Source organism: Sus scrofa, chromosome 1, assembly GCF_054392235.1.
Source record: "Sus scrofa isolate SSC_HxYL_T2T_F1_AM1 chromosome 1, Sscrofa_HxYL_maternal_Yorkshire_Landrace_v2.0, whole genome shotgun sequence".
Lineage (NCBI taxonomy): Eukaryota > Metazoa > Chordata > Mammalia > Artiodactyla > Suidae > Sus > Sus scrofa.
The window spans coordinates 35,661,050-35,683,524 of record NC_139383.1 but is presented as its reverse complement, the minus strand read 5'-3'; the positions used below and the strand labels follow the sequence as shown (position 1 = coordinate 35,683,524).

At 36.2% G+C, this 22,475-nt stretch overlaps 1 protein-coding gene across 1 annotated transcript; it reads left to right on the top strand.

The window, feature by feature from the left end:
• Positions 1 to 3,513: 3,513 nt before the first annotated feature.
• Positions 3,514 to 21,778, top strand: LOC100512146 (protein LEG1 homolog). Its single transcript, XM_021074892.2, has 6 exons — positions 3,514 to 3,814; positions 13,777 to 13,863; positions 14,706 to 14,890; positions 16,094 to 16,194; positions 17,648 to 17,886; positions 21,678 to 21,778. Exons 1-6 carry the CDS (start codon positions 3,514 to 3,516, stop codon positions 21,776 to 21,778), a joined length of 1,014 nt encoding a protein of 337 aa, XP_020930551.1.
• Positions 21,779 to 22,475: the final 697 nt, after the last annotated feature.

Here is a 22,475-nt window from a genome sequence, read left to right as displayed (position 1 = left end):
ATTAAGCGATTTAAAAAATTAAATGAAGATCAGTTAAAAACCAAAAATTGAATCCTAACAATAATAATGGTATATCAAAATGATAACAAACATTCACACTTCACACACACAAAGATTCCTTTTTATGAAAGAGTACACAACTCAAAGCAGGTTAATTATAGGCTTTATATTATGTTATTCAATTTTACAGCAGAGATTATAAACAAAGTGAGAGAACCCTAATTTTGTTCCCACAACCTGTGATGTTGTAAGCCCCCTCATGTCCTGGGAGATTATAAGTGGTATCCTCAAGTAATTTTTTGGCTTTTGTTTCAGTACCAGCAAAAATTTATATCACTGTGCCACCCCTTTATATGAAACACCAAGTTTATTTTCTCAGGTAAATTTGTAGGCATTTCAACAGATTGAATAATAGAAGACACATTGGATTGAACAAAGAAAATGTGGGTGAACCGCATTTTCATTGCAGCACTATTCACAATAGCCAGGACATGCAAACAACCCAAATGTCCATCGACAGATGATTGGATTCGGAAGAGGTGGTATATATACAGAATGGAATACTACTCAGCCATAAAAAAGAATGACATAATGCCATTTGCAGCAACATGGATGGAACTAGAGAATCTCATCCTGAGTGAAATGAGCCAGAAAGACAAAGACAAATACCATATGATATCACTTATAACTGGAATCTAATATCCAGCACAAATGAACATCTCCTCAGAAAAGAAAATCATGGACTTGGAGAAGAGACTTGTGGCTGCCTGATGGGAGGGGAAGGGAGTGGGAGGGATCGGGAGCTTGGGCTTATCAGACACAACTTAGAATAGATTTACAAGGAGATCCTGCTGAATAGCATTGAGAACTTTGTCTCGATACTCATGTTGCAACAGAACAAAGGGTGGGGGAAAAATGTAATTATAATGTATACATGTAAAGATAACCTGACCCCCTTGCTGTACAGTGGGAAAATAAAAAAATTATAAAAAAAAATAAAAAGAAAAAAGAAAAAAAAATAAAATGTGGGTGAAAAATATTTATTAGCTATTTACTGATAGATAACTACAAAAAATATTGGCAAATAAACTTACAATAGATTTTACTTCCAGGCAATATTGAAATTTTGCACAAATTAGAAGTGGTTAACAATTGATAGCCAAACTTTCTGGAGTTGTGTTTTAACCCAAAACAAATAGCACAGACATCAAGTTTCATTTTAAGAACTGTGGAACAGTGGCCAAGATGGCAGAAGAGAGGTCACTTCATCCTGTGGGAAACACCAAAACTGTAACTGTTTACAGAGCAATCACTGATGAGAAAGCTTAGAAGACTAGCAAGAAAGTCTCCTGCCAATGAAGATATATAGAAGGAACCACAAAGAGACTGGTAGGAGAGGCAGAGATAAGGTATAGTCAAGACCCATATCCCAAGGTGAGCAACCCATAAATGGGAGAATAATTAGAATTGCAGAGCTTCTCTCCAAGGAGTGAGGAGTCCAAGTCCCACTCTGGGCTCTCCAGCCTGGTGGTTCTGCACCAGGAAGATGAGCCCCCCAGAACATTTGGCTTTAAAGGCTAGTGTTGCTTACCTTTAAGGGCTGTAGGAAATAGAGACTCTGCTCTTAAAAGCCACTCACAAAATCTCATGTGTTCCAGGACCCAGAACACAAGCAGTACTTTTTAAAAAGTCTGGGTCAGACCTACCTGCTGATCTTGGAGAGCCTCCTGGAGAGGCAGGAGGCAACTGAAGCTCACCTAGGGACAAAGACACTGTCAGCAGCCATTTTTTTTTTTTGCCCTACCTTGAAAATACCGGCACTGGCCCCACCCATCAGTCTGTTGGAATACCGCAGGCCAGGCAACTTGGTGAGCAAGGAGGCAGCCACATCCATCAACAGCTGGCTGCCCTAAGAGCCCAGAGACCACAGCTGCCCTGGGACAGAGCCCTGTCCACAGGAATCCTTTGTCACACATCTCAAAGGCAGACGTGTTTTCTATCTTGTTCACCATGGCAGGCCAGGGCTGTTGCAGAACCAGGAACAAGGTCATGCTGCTCAATATCTGTCAAATGAGATCTGAGACTTAGGAGTGATTTTCCAATAAAGAATTTTCCAGCAACTCATTGTGATTGGAATAAACACACTGCACATGCATACAGGGAAGACCTGGGCCTGCCTGAGTCCATGGTCTGCATGTTCCCAGTTATGAACTATAATTTCAGTCACAATTCAGGGGTTCTGAATCAACCTGGATCATCTGTGCATCACTCCTGAATCTTCTTGGTCTCAATTCTGATTGCAGCTACTACTGCTAGAATGAGTTCCATGCAGGCTTTGAGCTATTTCATGCAGGTGCAGCCTGTAGCTTAATTTCAGTCTCACCTTGTACCTCTGACTTACTGCCCTGGGCTTCTGTGCCTCTGCTAATGCATGGGATACTTGGAAGTACTCCGCACACACACGTGTGTAACCAGAATTTCAGGAGGGTTTCTACTGAGAGAAAATCCTTCTTACTTCCATCCCTCAAGGTTAGTGGTTCTTTCACAATAATGTTCCTTATCGGTTTCAAGACAACATTCAGCCCCCACATCCTTAGTGAAAGCAAACCAATGACCTTTCTTTATATTCGCTTTTCTTCCTTTTCTTTTTGTCATCCCTCATTTTCTTTTACTCTATAAGCCCCCCAGTAAACTTCCTGCAGAGAAGTCTTGGGCCCAGATCCTGCTAATGCAGAATCTGGGTTGACAGGTCTGACATACAAGTCAGGGCTTGCATGTGGGCTGAAGTTTAAAGGAGATATGTAAGTTCCTGTTGTGACTCAGAGGAAACAATCTGACTAATGTCCATGAGGTTGCAGGTTTGATCTCTGGCCTTGTTCAGTGGGTTAAGGATCTGGCATTGCTGTGAGCCATGGTGTAGGTTGCAGACGAGGCTTGGATCTGGCATTGCTGTGGCTGTGGTGTAGACCAGCAGCTACAGGTCCGATTCAACCCCTAGCCTGAGAACCTCCATATGCCACAGTGAGGCCCTAAAAAGACAAAAAAAAAAAAAAAAAAAAAAAAAAAAAAAAGAGAGAGAGAGAGAGATGAAATCCACCAAATCATTAAAATGTCTTCCAAATTGTACTTCAAACTATTTATCATTTTATGTTGCTGAACGCCTACCAATTAGAGATTAATTTGGATAAACAGCCATCCTTTAAAATACAAGTACTTGTGGGGAGAACATGCAATTTGTTATTATAGTCAATATGAGAGACAAATGGAAGATAGAAATAGAAATAAATTTAAAAAACAAACTCTTCCTGAAAATTATTGAGACTGATATATAACTAACAATATTTGTTTGGGAGATGACTAACAAGGGAAGTGCCCTATTACCTTTAGTAAACTATTTATTTAGTGCCACCCTATCATTAGCCAGGAGAGAACTGAAAGCATCTGATTGGAAGAGCTATAAAAACATTTCCCAGTAAAAGGTCTGTCATCATCTCAATCTCCAGGTTAAACATCATGACTTTTCATCTTCCCTGGGCCTGTGTAATAATTGGCTGTATTTTTGTTTCTTTAGGAAGAGCATCCAACACCCCAGATGTGTATCCCCCTCTGTGGAAAGAGAGTCCTGGTCAGTTCAGTGACTACAAGGTAGAAGATGGAAAGTACATCATTAATATCTGGCATTACCTTGAGAGACTGGGGACATATAAAATCCTACTGAACAAGACAGCCAAGTATTTTGAAAAATTTGCACCAGAAAATGAACAAAATATTTTATGGGGATTGCCTGTACATCATGGATGGCAATATCGTACAGGTAAGAATCTTTTTCATTACAATGATTCTGTTATTTCCCTGTCAATTAGTTAGGTAGTCATACCTTTTGTCTATAACACCACCTTTTAAAAAGTTGATTATAATTTTCCTCTCTTTCCCCTTCCTATCATTTTCCAACTATCCTCTTTCCTACTCCTTCTATTTTTGTCCTCATTCCTTCCTAATCACTCTTTATCAAGCATTTATGGAATGTGTGTATTGTTGTTCTACCCAGTAATGTCCAATAGAACTATGCACAATGATGACAAAATTCTATCCTTGCACTGTCCAGTATGGGAACAGGGGCCATGCTGTGCTCACATGTGGCTATTGAGCACTTGAAATGGTTAGTACTTCTGCAGAGCTGAACTCTTAATTTTATTTCATTTCAATTAATTGAAAATTAAATAGCCACAAATAACTAGTGATTACCATATTCACTGAGGCATGGCATATTAGATATAGTTCTTTCCATATCAACAACTATTAGTTGAGGTGCCACTATGTACCAAGCCTAGTGTTAAGCTCTGAGGAGTACATCCAAAAAAAAAATAGTTAAGATAATATACATTAAATACACAAGAATGTATAAAATTAGTTTCCAACATCTAAAGTTCTAAATGTGGTTAAGTAACCATGTAGACTAGAGTAAAAGAAAGAGGGGAAACTCTGTAGGAAAACCCTTCTCTCATGTGTTCTTTAGCCAAAAATAGCATTTACACCCAGGTATCAAAATAAAGATTTTTTTTGGAACAAAAATATTGTAAGCTATCTTCTTTTGGCTAACAATGGCATTCAAGAAATAAGGAAATGTAAGGGAGTTCCCTTCGTGGCTCAGCGGTTGATGAACCCAATGAGGATCCATGAGGATGCAGGTTTGATCCCTGGCCTCACTCAGTGGGTTAAGGATCCAGCATTGCCATAAGCTGTGGTGTAGGTTGCAGATGTGGCTTGGATACCGAGTTGCTGTGGTTGTGGTGTAGGCCCACAGCTGTAGCTCTGATTTGATCCCTAGCCTGGAAACCTCCGTATGCTGCAGGGGTCACTCTAAAAAGAAGAAAAAAAAAAAAGAGAAGAAAAAAAAGAAAGAAGGAAATGTCATAATAATCTCCCAGAAGATAGTATGGGAAGAAAGGAATCAATGAGAAAATGTGAGATGGGGAGAAGACTCTGCAAGTTCTGATCTGTGATAACATCCCAAGCTAGCATTAAAACCAAGCTTGACAGGGGAACTCCTGCCACTCAGTATACCTCCTATTCTTAGGCTGTCCTTGACATGGAGAAAAGGAGTACCTGAATTCCTGAGACGAGGTTCAGAAAGAGCCCAAACCTCAAGGTCCACTGTAAACCATAACTAACTTCCCCAAAGGTGACACACCCACTCCCATTACTAGACCCAGAGTAGAAAATTTTCTACTCTGGGTCTAGTAATGAACAAACAACAAAGTAGAATATTAGACTGGATACTTTAAGAAACGTCATTTTCATTCAAGAACACAATAAATGGAATTCTGTTTTTTAAGGGTCTGATTTTATTTAGTATTTAATTGAGTTGAACTCTATGACCTAACTAGAGAAAATCTTCACAGGATTAAAAATTATAAAAATGGCCATAAAAGTACTTCACCTATAGTAAGATGCTAAGTCTCAAAGATAAGCTAAGGAGTGTACGAGTAACTCAGGAAAGAGAGTGACAACCATGCGCTGAGATTATCATAAGAAAAAAGTAGGACCAAAGAGCTCCATGAAGGCATTGCTAGGATAGTATTACAGAGATGGCAATGACAATAAGTTCTAGCCAGAATAAGAGTGCCAGTGGTCAAGAGAATTGGAATGTGAGAAAGAATGGTGGATGGTAAATTTGGGAAGATCTGTGAGGGCCTGTTTAAGAGATGTCTTTAAATTCAGACTGAGGAGTTTTAATTGGGATCTTGAGCAATATAGTCTAGTTTAATAACAAGGATATAATGCTTACACAATACTTAGGCATTCTAAATGCTTGCTTCTTGATTGCTTAGCAGAACTTTTTAAAAATAGCTTTGTTGATATATAATAAGCATATAATACACTGCATATTTTAAAATGTATTTGTTGTTAAGTTTCATATATGTATGTAGCTTTGAATCCATTATTCTAAAATGTTAATTTTTCCCTTGTTTTCCTATCTTCAAGAACTTCCCTACTTCTTTACGTCCACTCTCTCCCCTGATGCCCCTACCTCCACCACCCCACTCCCCAACTTCACGAGCAAACACTAATCTGTTTTCTATCATCAAATCTTAAAAATGTTACCTAGAATTTTCATATAAATTCTTTGGGGGGGGGTTCTTTCCTGTTTTTTTAAGGGCCACACCTGCACCATATGGAAGTTCCCAGCCTGGGGGTTGAATCAGAGCTGCAGCTGCCAGCTTGTGCTACAGGCACAGCAACACCAGATCTGAGCTGCATCTATGACCTATGCCACAGGTTATGACAACTCTGAATCCTTAACCCAATGAGCGAGGCCAGGGATTGAATTTGCATCTTCACAAACACTATGTCAGGTTCTTAACCCACTGAACTGCAACCGAAACTCTGCCTGGTTTATTTCTATTCTCATAATTATTTTGAGATTCAGCGATCTAGTTGCATATGTCAATATCACTCATTTTTCTTGCTTAGCAGAAATTTTAATTGGAAAAGTACTGGAACTTGAAAGAGCATATTGAGAGTCTGGGGCAGGATAATGCTTTCCCTCAGAAGACTTCCAACATAGTTAAGGAGAAAAGTTAGCATTGATACAACAAGAGGACAATAAAAGGCCAAAGCATAAGGTACTGGATGAAAGTATAAGTATTGTGAGCTGGAATAGTCTGGAAATAGAATGAGATTGGAAATGAATCTTGAAAAAAAGAGCAAATGTTGATGGATTAAAAAAGAAAAGTAATCAATGAAGAAAAAGAATGAATTTAAAATTAGTGGGGCATAATATAATTGGAAAATAGGGTAAGTTCATGGCAGAAATTTTAGTTTGGATAGTAAAAGCCATAGCATTAATTTTGTTTTGAAAAATAGGTACTTCAAAAAAACCCAGTTAGGGGTCAAGTTTTTTGAGAATTTTAATACTTATGAGAATTTCTTCCTTGGTTTTGTTTTTGTCTTTGTTGTTAGGGCCACACCCGCAGCATATGGAGGTTCCCAGACTAGGGGATGAATCGGAGCTGTAGCTGCTAGTCTACACCACAGCCACAGCAATGCAGGATCCAAGCTGCATCTCTGACCTACACCACAGCTCATGGCAACGCCAAATCCTTAACCCACTGAGCAAGGCCAGTGATCAAACCTGCATCCTCACAGAAGCTAGTTAGATTTGTTTCCATTGAGTCACGACGGGAACTCCATCCTTGTTTTGATTTTAGTTTTCAGTTGTGGGAAGCCTGGTTGCATCATATTAAATAAAAATATATCTTTGCTATTGTCTTTATATGAAAGATAAGTGTGGTTTAAAGGCAAAGATGTTTATGGAGGCTAAGTTGATTGTGATGGTTCCATAATTTTTCAGATTGTTAGGCTGAGGTACATTTCCGAAAACTTTCTTCATTGTATCATTCCAGTTAAGGTGTGCCAACAGAGAAATTTAACATGAAAATAGGAAGGCAGAGATGAAGCAGCCAAAATGAAGGTTGGTAGGGAAGCTGAAGAGAAATAACACCTTACTTTTAGAGGGATAAACATTCAGATGATAACAAATCAAGCAAAGAGAAGGAAAATTAAAGCAGAAGGAGGTTTGGAATTTCAGAAAAAGAAAACAATGGGATGGGTAAAAATAGGGGTGAGTGCAATCAGCTATCTTTGTCTTCATGTGTGTTTAAATCATGTTTGGGGACTGAAAGAAAAGATTCCTGAAAGAGTTCCTTTGTGGCTCAGTAGGTTAAAGATCTGGCATTGTCATTGCTGTGGCTCTGGTTATAGCTGGGGCAAGGGTTCAAACCCTGGCCCAGGAACTTGTACATGCCACAGGTACAGTCAAAAATAAAGAGAGAGAGAGAGAGAAGATAATTGAAGACTGGTATACCTCAAATTTTAATGAAAAATGGTTAACAAATTAGAAAATTGAGTCCATCAAAATATGAAAGAATTTTACATCAATACCAAGTGAGGCTTATTCCAGGTATGCAAAATTGGTTTAATATTTAAAATGCAACTGATATAACCCATCATATCACAGACTAAAGAAGAATAATTACATGACCATAGCAATTGATGCAGAAGAACCTTTGACAAAATTCAATATCCATTCATGATAAAAACCCTCAGAAAACTAGGGGGAAAGTGACTTTCTCAATGTGATAAAGAACATCTCCAAAAACATACAACTGACACATAGCTAATGATGAAAGACTTAATGCTTTCCCCGTAAGACTGGAAAAAAAGCAAAGATGTCTAATCTCACCAATTCTATTCTATCAGAAGTCTTAGTCATTGCAATTAGCCAAGTCAAGGCAATCAGAGGCCTACAGATAGGAAAGGAAGGAATAAAGCTGCTCCTATTTGCAAATGACATGACCCTACATATCCTAAGGAATCTCATGCAAAAACAAACAAACACAAAATAAAATTCCTTAAAAATAAAAAGCATGGAGTTCCTGCTGTGGGGCAAAGGGTTGAGAATCTGACTGCAGTAGTTCAGGTCGCTGCAGAGGCATGGGTTCAATCCCCAGCCTGGTACAGTGGTTTAAAGGATCTGGTGTTTCTGCAGCTGCAGTGTAAGTTGCAACTGTGGTCCAGATTCAGTCCCTGGCACAGGAACTTCCATGTGCCAGGAATGTGACCATAAGTAAATAAATAAATAGTGTGTTTAGCAAGTTCACAAAATACAGATTAACTCACTAAAATTATTTGCATTTGTATATGTTAGCAACAAGCCTGTTTACACAGAAATTACTGTAAATAATATTTAGAACTGCTCAAAAAATAAAATATACAGGTACATATCCATCAAAACATATACAGATTTGTATGTTGAAAATTACAGAATACTAAAAATAATCAAATAAAGATACAGCACGTTTGTAAATTGGAAGACATAACATAGCAAAGATGTAAATTCTCACCAAATTCCTATAAAAATTAGAGCAACTTTTTGTGTAGATATATGTAGGCTTATTCTAAATTTTATATGGGATGCAAAAGTAAAAGAATTTTGAAAAAGAACAAAGTGAGAAATTACCCTATTTGAGAACCCTCCTGCACTGCTGGTGGGAATGTAAACTGGTACAGCCACTATGGAGAACAGTTTGGAGATACCTTAGAAATCTATACATAGAACTTCCATATGACCCTGCAATCCCACTCTTGGGCATCTATCCGGACAAAGCTCTACTTAAAAGAGACACATGCACCCGCATGTTCATTGCAGCACTATTCACAATAGCCAGGACATGGAAACAACCCAAATGTCCATCGACAGAGGATTGGATTCGGAAGATGTGGTATATATACACAATGGAATACTACTCAGCCATAAAAAAGGATGACATCATGCCATTTGCAGCAACATGGATGGAACTAGAGAATCTCATCCTGAGTGAAATGAGCCAGAAAGATAAAGACAAATACCATATGATATCACTTATAACTGGAATCTAATATCCAGCACAAATGAACATCTCCTCAGAAAAGAAAATCATGGACTTGGAGAAGAGACTTGTGGTTGCCTGATGGGAGGGGGAGGGAGTGGGAGGGATCGGGAGCTTGGGCTTATCAGACACAACCTAGAATAGATTTATAAGGAGATCCTGCTGAATAGCATTGAGAACTATGTCTAGATACTCATGTTGCAACAGAAGAAATGGTGGGGGAAAAACTGTAATTGTAATGTATACATGTAAGGATAACCTGACCCCCTTGCTGTACAGTGGGAAAATAAAAAAAAAAAAAAAAAAGAAATTACCCTATTTGATATTATATTGCTACATAGTTCTAGGAATCCAGACAGTATGGTATTGGTAGGACAGACACATAAAACAGAATAGAGAATCCAGCATTAGATATATACAAACACACACACACAAACATACATGAAATTCAATGAAAACCTCACATCTTTTTAAAAAACTAATTAAAAATGGATTACTTTCCAATATCAAATGCAAAATTAAAAAACTTTTAGAAGTAAATATAGGAGAAAGTATTTGAGTTAAGATATTTTAGACGACACCAAAAGCACACCACTTAAAAGAAAAAAAGGTTTATTTACACTTCTTCAAAATAAAATCATGTTCTTTCAAAGTCCCTCTTAAGAGGCTGAAAAGACATATAATGGACTGGTAGAAAATACTTATCATTATATATGTGACAAATACTTTGTATTAAGACTACTTAAAAAACACTTCCAAGTCCACATTTTAAAAAAAGTAAAAATAAAAAAACCAATTTGGAGTTCCTGTCATGGTTCAGCAGAAATGAATCTGACTAGCATCCATGAGGCAGGTTCCATCCCTGGACTCACTCAGTGGGTTAAGGATTCAGTGTTGCCATGAGCTGTGGTGTAGGTCACAGACACCGCTCAGTCTAGTGCTATGGCTGTGGTGTAGGCCAGCAGCTATAGCTCTGATTCAACCCCTAGCCTGAGAACCTCCATATGCTGTGGGTGTGGCCCTAAAAAAAAAGACAGAAAAAAAATTTAATTAAAAGTATACAGAAGACATGAATATACATTTCACCAAGTAGAGATAAAGATATTATAGTAGACAGAATACTGGCTTCTCAAAGCTGTCTGTGTCCTTATCCCCATGACCTGTAAATATGTAATGTAACATGGCAAAAAAGGGTTTTGCTGACCTGATTACATATCTTGAAATGGAGAGATTATCCTAGATTAAGTAGTCCGATGAAATCACAAGGGATTTTATAAATTAAAGAGGGAGGCATGAGAGTCAGAGTTAGAAATTTGAAGATGCTACTGGTATTGAAGATGAGGAAGTGGCCCACAGCAAAGGAATTCTCTAGAAGCTGGAGAGAGCAGGGAAATGGATTCACACCTAGAACCTACAAAAGGAATATAATTCTGCCAAATCCTTGATTTTACTTTTTTTGTTTAAAAATTTTTTAAATTTCAATTTTATATTTTTAAGAATGTTAATGCTTTTTTCCCTCCCCATTTTCCTGAGATATAGTTAAGTTCAAGTTATACAGCATAATGATTTGACTTACATACGTCATGAAATGATTAGCACAAGTTTCATGAATATCAATCATCTCATACAGATATAAAATTAAAGAAATAGAAAAAAATTTTCCTTGTGATAACTCTTAAAATTTATTCCCTTAGAATTTATTATAATGTACATGATAAATATGATTAACATATAGCAGTTAATTATGTTTATAATGTACATTATAATCCTTAGGACCTATTTCTCTTATAACTGGAAATTTGTATCTTTTGAATACCCTCATCCAGTTTCCCTTCCCTGCACTGCTTCCCCTCTGATAATCACAAATATGATCTTTTTTTCTATGAGTTTGTTTTTGAAGTACAATTGACCTACAACACCATGTTATTCTTGTTGCACAGCATAGTGATTTAGTATGTTTATACATTTCAAAATAATCACTGCAAGTCTAGTTATCATCTGTCCACACAAACATACTATGTAATTGTTGAATATATTCACCACACTGTACATTTCATACACGTGAATCATTTGTTTTGCAGCTGGAAGTTTATATCTCATTATCTCCCTTACTGATTTATCTCCTCCCTTCACACCCTCCTCTCTGGCAACCACCTGTTTCTTCTCTGTATCTATGACTCCTTCTGTTTCGTTATATTTGTCTGTTAATTTTGTTTTTTAAAATTCTACATATAAGTCATGCAGTATTTGTCTTTCACTGATTATTTAACTCAGTATTATAACCCCTAGGTACATCTATATTGTCACCAACAGTAAGAGTTCATTCTTTTTTATGCCTGAGTAATGTTCCATTAGATGATAGATTGACAGATAGATAGATAGATAGATAGATAGATAATCTTCTTTATCCATTCATCTATTGCTGGTCACTTAAGTTCCATACATATCTTGGTGAATATAAATAACGGTGCAATGAACTTAGAGGTTCACGTGTCTTTTGAAATTAGTGTAGTGGGAGATGTAGAAGGAAGGAGATGATGGTGTCAGAGGTGGAGTCTGGTCACAGGGATCTGGGGAAAGCGTCAAAGTGGTGCTGAAGGAGGAGCCAAGGGAGAAGAACATGAGATTTTGGGAGACATTTTTATCTTTTAAAAATTCTTGTTGTTGTTTTGTCTCAATTCATCTTAAAATCCTAGTTTGTAGAGACACAATTTTAGACTTCTGATAAGACTGGGAAGCCTCAAAATACCAGCTGAAATAAGCATCCCACTCTGTTTTGGAACTTTTTAATTTATTGTAGTCCAATTTGGCTTTGAGAAAATTGTTCAGAGATTTCAAAAATTCCCCTTAACAGCCATTGATATTTTTAATTGCCATTGGTCAGGTTGATCCATTTAATTACCAATGTGCACAAAGAAGGATGGTTGTTTCAGACTTACGGTTGCCAAGGGGAGGGGGAGGGAGTGGGATGGACTGGGAATTTGGGGTTAATAGATGCAAACTATTGCTTTTGGAATGGATAAGCAATGAGATCCTGCTGTATAGCACTGGGAACTATATCTAGTCACTTAATGATGGAACATGATAATGTGAGAAAAAAGAATGTATATGTTATATGTGACTGGGTCAACTTGCTATACAGTAGAAAACTGACAGAATACTGTAAACCAGCTATAATGGAAAAAATCATTAAAATAAAAAAATAAATAGTAAAGGACAACAAAAACAAAATAAAATTTTTAATTAGAAAAGTAAAAAAATTGGCTGGAGTTCCTATGGGGGGGGAATCCTCAAAATATATAGGTAATTGCTATCCCATCTCTCAAAGGTCTTTCTTTAGAGTGAAATAACAATTTTCAAACAGCTTAAACAGCTTACAGCTCAATTCAAAGAGCTTGCAAGCCTAATACCAGCCAATTCTAAAAAACCAGCTTTGTCCCAGAGGAGCCAGGCCAAAAGCTTTTCCAGCCAATTTCCAGAGAATAGCCCCTCCAAAAAATAAGTCAAAGGCTGAAAAACCAATACAATTTCAGCGAAGCAGCTCTACTCTGAAAAAAATAAGCCTGAGGCATTTCAGCCAGCTTCAATCAAAACAGTCTGATCTCAAAATGAGACCAAAGTGCCAAACAAGTACTTGCATACAGAACGAGGCCTTAACCAAAAAGAAGAAGCTTAACATAGATCTTAAATAAAGCCTGGAGCACTTCAAACACAAAGAGAGCATGAGTCCAGATCCAGAAAGATGTTTCTTCAAACTCCAAGGTCAACGAGAAAAGCAGTAAGTGATAATGGGGTCAATTGCAGGTACCACCTCCACTGGTTCACTAGCCTGGATCCTTTGGGGATCTTCTCTGGAACCCAAAGGACTGTCAAATTTGACCAAATAAATAGGCTGCCAGAGATTTCTCTAGGGAAGATGGGTTTATTCAGGATCAGCAGAGAATTGCAATGTGGGGTCTGCAACCTTGCAAACCACACACACGTGCCCACATGGCAAAGGAAGGAGCACACTTTTATAGAGGAAAAAGGAAGCTGAGAGGGTTGAAGTAAACAAAAATCTATGGCTTGTCATTGGCTGAGTTCTTTCGAAGAAAGAAAAGAACTTTTTCTTCTTCCAGTTGGGCTCTGCTGTCATTGCAAAATGTGAGGGCTTCCCCTTCTGGTCTCCCAACTTTATTTAATTGAGGTTTCTATTTATTAATTTTTTTACAACAGTGATGGGAGGCTGACACAATTCTTTAAGAGAAAAAGTATTTTGTGTAGTTCTATAAATCTTATGTTTCTAGTATATCTATAGCTTAAAAATGGGCCTAATAAACCCAGCTCTTGATCCTTTCTCTTTTAGGCAGATTAGCTGATCCCACCCAAAGGACAAACTGTGGCCATGAATCTGGAGATTATCTTTGTATCTCTGTGGATAGTTGGTGGGCTGGTGAGTTTGATGCAACAATCAAAGCTCAAATTGATCTTCTTTCTCCAAAGAATCAAATTCAATCCAGAATTCTAACTTTAGAAAAAAAAAGCAGAACTACCGCTTTTACAAAAAGAATTTCTTTGTCTCAGATATCGGGAATGTTTTGACATGAGTTTTTTGACAGGCATTTTAAAAGCTAGTAGTTAATTTATCCAATTATGAAAACATCAGAGAAAACTAGTAACCTCAAAGTTCACTTTAAATAAATAGAATAGAAGTAGGAATTTATATTATCAAGCAAAACTTTGTTAACAAGGAAAAAACTCTAGATATATATTAAAATATTTTAAAGATATATTGGACCTTCAAATTTCAAATGAAAATTTATAAAAGTATAGCATTCTACAGATATTACTATGTTTTTTCTTTTTCACTTATTTTGCCTTAGAATTTAGTATTTTTATTTTTATTTTCTTGTCTTTTTAGGGCTGCACCTGCAGCATATGGAAGTTCCTAGGCTAAGAGTTGAGTTGTAGCTATAGCTGCTGGCCTATGCCACAGCCACAGCAACACCAGATCTGAACCTCATCTTTGACCTACACCACAGCTCACAGCAACGCGGGATCCTTAACCCACTGAGTGAGGCCAGGGATCGAACCCACAAATTCATGGTTCCCAGTCAGACTGTTTCTGCTCTGCCACAATGGAACTCTGCTAAGGGACATGTTTCTGAAGTGCCCAGAATTATTGCTTAAGTTTTACCATGTTTCTGGATCTGTGGGATTACTTTCACAATAGATTTATTTACTTAAAAAATTATATATGTTAACAATATTAATAATAACTTTTTGTTCATACAGACGTAAATTACTATCTCTCTGCAATGCCCTTCCTTGCTGCGGTTGATTCTGGCATAATGGGAATATCATCAGATAATATCACCTTTCTGCCACCATCCAAGGATCAGACGAATTTTTGTTATAATGTTTCTAGCTGTTATTCATCCTTTCCAGAAACAATGAAAAAATGGAATAAATTTTACCAGGTTTTTGGAGTCTTTTTTTTAGTGTTTTAACTAATACTCTTTGAGAGTAGTCAGATATTTTTGAATAATATTTAATGTAGACTTTATCATGCATTGAACAGTATGTTCCTAAGGAATAAAGTTCTAATGTGAAAATCTTTATTATGATGACAACAACATTATTATGAGTACATTACTCCACGACATCATATCTCACTAGAACCTTCATTAGCAATCTAGTATTAAGGCTGCCTTATCCAATCTTTTCACACCAAATAAATTGCATTCAAAGTCCATTGAAATCATGGCTTCATAGTGCATGTTTATTATACTTTCAGGCCAACTGAGCAATCAACTCTATGTGAATACAATTAGGGAGTAGACTGTGGCAAATTTGATCAGCTTTTTCTTGATAAACCATCTTGATAAACTCTCTTGATAAACCATCATATGATCTGACTAAAATGGTCATTTGACAATCAGAATCAAATGTTGACGTCAGGAGTTCCCATTGTGGTACAGTGGAAACGAATCCGACTAGGAACCCTTAGGTTGCGGGTTCAATCCCTGGACTCACTCAGTGGGTTGAGGATCCAGCATTGCTGTGAGCTGTGGTGTAGGTCTCAGACACAGCTCAGATCCTGTGTTGCTGTGGCTGTGGCGTAGGCCGGCAGCAACAGCTCTGATTAGACCCCTAGACTGGGAACCTCCATGTGCTGCGGGTGTGACCCTCAAAAGACAAGACAAAAGACAAAAAAAAAAAAAAAAAAAGGTTGATGTCAAAGTGAAGTGTAATGAGTGAAAGAGTAAATGACCAAGGATCAAGTTCTCTAATGAGAACCTGTTTATTATATTGCCTATGATTAGGTAAAATACTCTTATTCCTCCCGCCATTTCTAACTTTTAAAACTTTGTGGAAAGTTCATTGCATGGCAACAGAAAAACAAAATACTAAAAGTCTAGTCCTGAACAGTATAAAATTCTGAGCATTTCAAAAACACAGGGTTTATTTCCTTCAAATGGATTCAGTAATACTAGTAATTAGTATAACTAATATTGCTTTCTTTGGGGTATATTAAGCATTAAATCTTTCACATCTTAACTCTGAAATGCTCTCTTCTCATTTAGAAAGCTGAAAAATTATATTTGTAAATAGAATTGATTTTAAAAGAGAGAGATTTCTATAACTGCCTAAGTATTAATAACATTTTCCTTCTTAAATAGCAGGTAAAGTCATATTCTAGTAGTTTTGAGGACCTGTTGAAATACTTATGGGCTGCACATATGTCATCCTTGAAGGTTGCTCATAAAAAATTTGGCAATAGGTAAGAATGGATCTAAAGCTATTTTTTAAATCTTACATCTTACACAATCTTTCCATATTTCCATCTTACACTACCTTATTCACTGGAATCTTTTTCAATTTGCCTGTTTACCAATATGTCAACCATGGGGAAATATTATGATAATGAGAAAACTGATAAGAAGAAGTTTTACTGGATAATGTTCAAAAGTATTTTATACATAGAGAGATTGTTAGACTAGACCAAGAGATACAAATAATGTGGGTATAAAATTATTCACTACAAATAAAAAATTTTTTCTCAATAAGAAGAGAATATTGGAATGTAAATTGATGTAACCACTATAGAAAACAGTATGGAGATTCCTCAAAACAATGGAAACTAGAACTCTCATATGATCTAGTGATTCTACTTATGAATATTTCTCGCAAAAAAAGAAAACACTAATTTGAAAAGATATATACACCTCTGTGTTCAATGCAGCATTATTTACAATAGCCAAGACATGGAAACAACCTAAATGTCCACTGACAGATGAATGGATAAAGACGATGTGGTATATATACACAATGAAATATTATTCAACCATAAAAAAGAAGGACCTCTTGCCATTTACAAAAACATGGATAGATCTTGAGAGCACTATTCTAACTGAAATAAGTCAGACAGAGAAAGACAAATATTGTGTGAGTTCATTTATATGTGAAATCTAAAAAAAGAAAACAGGCTCATAGACACAGAGGACAGATTGGTGATTGCGAGAGGTGGGAGGTAGGTGAAAAGGCGGATGGGGATAAAATGGACAAATTTCTAGTTATAAAATAAATGTCAAGCGGCTATAATGTACAGCATGGTGACTACAGTTAATAGCACTGTATCGTATATTTAATAGTTTCTAAGAGAGTAAATATTAAAAGTTCTCATCACAAAAAAATTTGTTACTGTGCATGATGACTAACATTAACTAGAGTTGCGGTAATCATTTTGCAGTATACACAAATATTAAACTATTGCATTATACACCTGAAAAAAGAGAAAATTTAACTTTCTACTATATGTCATCAGAAAAAAAAAATCAAACGACCTAAAAAACAGGAAAAATTCTCCATAAATTTTTTTACTTTTTAATGGTTAATTGAAATGAAAATCATGTGTTCTTTAAATAGATATCAAATCCAGCAGAAATTGCTAATCTTCTTTGATTTATATCTTTACATTTTAAAATAATGAGAGTTGGTCGCATTTCAGAGTTAATGCAAATAGAAAATGTTTTATGAAAAGGGGAAAACATTTGACTAGAAGTACATGTTTTCTGGGATGATAATTTCCAAAATCAATACAACCTTTTCACAATCTAGATTTTAGAAAGTAGAATAATGTAGTTTTGAACAAATTAGCTGTCTTATAAATTCAGTTGGCATAATTCTGAGTAGACTAATTCTAAAATGCATACTTCCCCTCACTTGTCTATTAGGTTAAAATTTTATTCTAAACAAGAAGCAGATTTTGAAAGAAGCTGGGCCTTGTTTGTGGACTATTTAGCCCCACCCCTCTTCCCTACGACTTTGATTAGAACAGCTGAATTCCAGAAGGGCCTGCCAACACGAATGCTTGTTGATGGAGATAAAGCCCCCCTGGTCAGTGACTTTACTAGTTTTCAGAATACGGTCTTGCTTGGTCTAAATTTTCTCCACAAAGTGCATAAGTATACAGGTAAGAGACAAAGAAACTTTTATGTTTTTGTAAATTCTGCATGTTGTATTGATTTCATAGGTAATGAAATACCACCAGAATCATAATTATAAATCATTACAACAGACCATTTAAAGAAAGAGATGTTGACTTCCTGTACATGGCTGTCAAAGTTTCCGCAATAATCTCTGTGGGTTTATGATGGGTTTCATTTAATGGGCCCATATTATTGGCCCTCCCTTACTTAGCACGTCCCCTCTTCCGGTGTCCTTGCCCAAAAACAGCAGATCAATATCACCACATTTCAGTTCGACAAGGAGGCAAGAGGAATCTCTCTTTCTTTCTTGGATAGTTTTAGTATTTTAATTTATTCTACTTTGTTTTAAAATGAAAAACATAATAAATATAATAATGATAGTCACCATGACAGAACCATGAAATAAATTGTGAACTTTAATCATCCTGTTCTATGTATTATAGACATAAAGGAAAAAATATGATGCCCCCCAAATTCTGGTTTTGGAAGAAGTATATTTCTTCAAAATTTCCAAATCCTAAATTTACTAACAGTGGAAAATAAGAAATTATATAATGGCAAATTTGGAAATTACTATGTCATTCAATTTTCCAGATATAGTTTACCCTTCCTTATTGAGGGGGGAAATTTTATCTATAATTTCTATTCCCTAAAGCAAAATTAGGAAATATGAGTCAAAATAAAAATGCATGTATTTTATATTAAATTTAAAATTAAGTATGCATTACATAGGGTAATGATGTTTGAATAAATAAAACTTTGAATTATAATGGTGAAACTCAGGATTCTATTTCTCATTCACATATGATTCAGGATGTTTACTCAATTGAAAGGAGGCTTTCTTCCATGATAATTCAGGGACCTAGGGTCCTTGTCTCTGTCTCCATCAGTCTTTACAGTTTCACCATTATGTGCTCACTACAATAAATCAAAGGAAAATTAACTTAAAAGAGAACCCTTCTTTTTAAGACCTAGGACTAGGAGTTCCCCTCGTGGCTCAACGGGTTAAAGACCCAATATAGTCTCCATGAGGAGGCGAGTTCAATCCCTGGCCTTATTTGGTAGGTTAAGGATCCAGCATTGCCATAGGCTGCAGCGTGGGTGTTGCTATGGCTGTTGTGTAGGCTGACAGTCACAGCTCCAATTTGACCTCTAGCCAGGGAACTTTCATATGCCACAGGTGCAGCTGTAAATAAATAAATAAATAAAATAAAGACCAGGACTAGAAGTGAGAAACATAACTTTATCTCATATACCTTTGGCAAGAATAGTTGTACAGCTCCCTGGATGGGTGATAGGAGGGACTTGGGAAATTAGTTCATGTCTGAGCCCCACTGACAGAGGAATCACAAAATCTGTTGACCTGCCAGTCATCTTTGCCACATATCAAATACAGAAAGTAAAATCTAGGCCAACATGATTTAAAAATTTTGAACTTCCTAGTATGTAAAGAGTGAGGGATGGGGTGAATGGCTAGAATTGATTTCATTTAAAGACTGTGTATAAAAAATTTCTAAATTTTTGTAAGCTCTACTTCACTAAAATTAGCTTTGAATTTGTTAAGGAATTTGGAATTGACTTTCTGGGCTACAAGAAAAAAGAAGAAGAAATAAAATAAATGACAAATTGGAACATAGTTAAACAAGCTACCTTTCTTCCCAGCTTCCTCTTGTAACTGCATGTTCCTACTGATGCTCAGAATTCAGAAACAGTGTTGAACACCTTGGCAGATATTTTTAATTAATTCAAGTATAGAAAAAAATAGAATATTATTAATCAAAATATTTTTACAATTGATCATGTCTGGTTTATAGTCTGTAAACATGTATTAAACAAACTTTTTAGTGTAATAATCAGCTACCTTTTTAAAAAAATCATTTTAGGGCCACACCTGTGACATATGGAAGTTACCAGGCCAGGGGTCGAATTAGAGCTGTAGCTGCCAGCTGCACCACAGCAACGGCAACACCAGATCTGAGCCGCATCTGTGACCTTTACCACAGCTCATGGCAATGCCACATCCTTGACCCACTGAGCGAGGCCAGGGAATTGAACCTGCAACCTCATGGATAATATTCGGGTTCATTACTGCTGAGCCACAAGGGGAACTCCCAGGATTTTAAAAAATAATTATTTATTTACCTCAGTCAGACTTTGGAAAAGTCATGAATAAACCACTTATTTGCACGGCTGCCCTGCCTCTCTCTTAGTGTGGAAAAACATGGCGAACAGAATGATTCTTGACTTGAGACTTTTGATGTATGAGCTCCAAGCAATTGTCAGCCATCAGTTAGAGACTTCCTGAAGGGGAATTAGGGATAGTGCAAGGATCCAGGGATGTTAATGGAAAAACTGCTCATAAAATAAAGCAATAGGAAATAAGTATGATTTTCCCAATTGAGAACTAATACAAGAAAAAAGGGCAGTAGCCCAGGCTCAGGCCTTCTGTATCTTTCTTGCTCATTAATCAATCCATTCTGACACATTTGGTCTACTCAAAACTCATACCATTACTAAATACTTTTTTCTATTTCTTAATAATATTTCATTTTACGACTATAATCTTATTTTTAAAATATGGTCAATATATGTCTTTTATTAAAAGTTCAAATACTATAGAAAGTTAGTAAATGCAAATAAAACTAACCTTCTCCATCATCATCACTTACCTCCATAGCCTTGATTTCTTGCCTCATATATCTACATACATATATTTAAGTTTTGGCTCACTTCTACAAAAAAAAACACCTATATCACTTATGAATATAAAAAATGAATAAATTATTTGATAAAGACTGTTATTTCCATAAAAGAGGTTATATGTATGGCATCACTCTATGCTATACATTTTATTACTATATATATATGCATATTTGAGATGTTAGCAAGTCAACAAATATCAAGAAGCACCATTGTCATTCTCTATAATACATAACTTTCTACTGAATGGATTGATATTCTTTCCAGTTTTAGGTAATGGAAAAGTGACATTCAGTGTCTACTTTCATAATTTAATTTGTTGGAATAGTGATAGATTAAATTACTAGGAATGAATTCTTGGATCAAGTATTGCCAAATGACAATCAAAGAGGGTGCTATAGATTATGTTCTTGTCAAAATAAAAACAAAGTAACACAAACTGCTTATTAAGGTTTCTGCATAGACATCAAAAATGAGTATTGGAGTTCCTGTCGTGGCGCAGTGGTTAACGAATCCTACTAGGAACCATGAGGTTGCGGGTTCATTCCCTGCCCTTGCTCACTGGGTTAAGGATCCGGCATTGCCGTGAGCTGTGGTGTAGGTTGCAGACGCGGCTCAGACCCCGTGTTGCTGTGGCTGTGGCGTAGGCTGGTGGCTTCAGCTCCGATTCGACCCTTAGCCTGGGAACCTCCATATACCCTGGGAGCGGCCCAAAAAATAGCAAAAAGACAAAAAAAAAAAAAAAAAAGAGTATTAGCAAATTTTAAAACTGGCAAATCGAATATGTGAAAAATGTCACTTTTTATGAATTTTTATTCCTTTAATCATTGCTATATCCTTTAGTCTCCATAGTTTTATGTGCATATATATATCTCATAATTTGGACCTGAAGGCATAATATAATTTTAAAGAGCAAAACATGTTTGATAGAAGAATCTGTATGAAAACATAACAATTTCATACTAATTGAAATGGAATTGAATTTTGTTTATTGAATATTGTCTTAAATAATTTCCACATTTTGGATCAAAGTTATAATTTTACCTACAACTTTTAAATATCTTTGTTTTTCTAGGAAAACTATCATTCATTGTATGGAAAACTTTAATGAAGTTCAAAGTTGCAAGGAAACTATTTCTAGAGATTTTGGATTTAATTCTTCACTGTTTTAACTAAATGCTTCTGGAAACTTACAATAAAATAAAAATCCACAATAATAAATTCTCAAGCAACAGTATTCTCAAAAATTAATCTTTGCTTCTTTGTGTAATTTTATCTTTGTCTATGCTCATATTCTAAAACTTGATTTACTGTTATTAACTTGCTTAATTTATAATTATTGAATTCACATCAATAATAACTAAAATGTTGACTATCCAGAGTAGATTCAGTTGAATTACTGGCAAATGCTAAGTTAATAAAGGTTAATAAAACTCTGATTGATTTTTTTTGGATATTACTCTACCTAAATTAATTTTATGAAATTTGGAGGAATAGATCTTCATGGTCAATAGTCAAGAGACAGAAGATTGTAAGCATTTTTTTTTTTTTTTTGTCTTTTCTAGGGCTGCTCCCATAGCACATGGAGGTTCCCAGGCTAGGGGTCTCATCGGAGCTGTAGCCACCAGCCTACATCAGAGCCATAGCAACGCGGGATCCGAGCGGTGTCTGCGACCCACACCACAGCTCACGGCAATGCCAGATCCTTAACCCACTGAGCAAGGCCAGGGATCGAACCCGCAACCTTACGTTTCCTTGTTAGATTCGTTAACTACTGAGCCATGACGGGAACTCCAAGAGGCAAAAGATTTTAAATGAAAATTTGGATGATGAATTTGAATTTCTAAGACACTTAAAAATGAGCTATTAGATT

Coding starts and splice junctions, on each gene's coding strand:
- LOC100512146 (XM_021074892.2), top strand. CDS start 3,514: ATGACTTTTCATCTTCCCTGGGCCTGTGTAATAATTGGCTGTATTTTT. Junction 13,864..14,705: donor TGTGGATAGTTGGTGGGCTG/GTGAGTTTGATG, acceptor TTGTTCATACAG/ACGTAAATTACTATCTCTCT. Junction 17,887..21,677: donor CAAAGTGCATAAGTATACAG/GTAAGAGACAAA, acceptor TTGTTTTTCTAG/GAAAACTATCATTCATTGTA.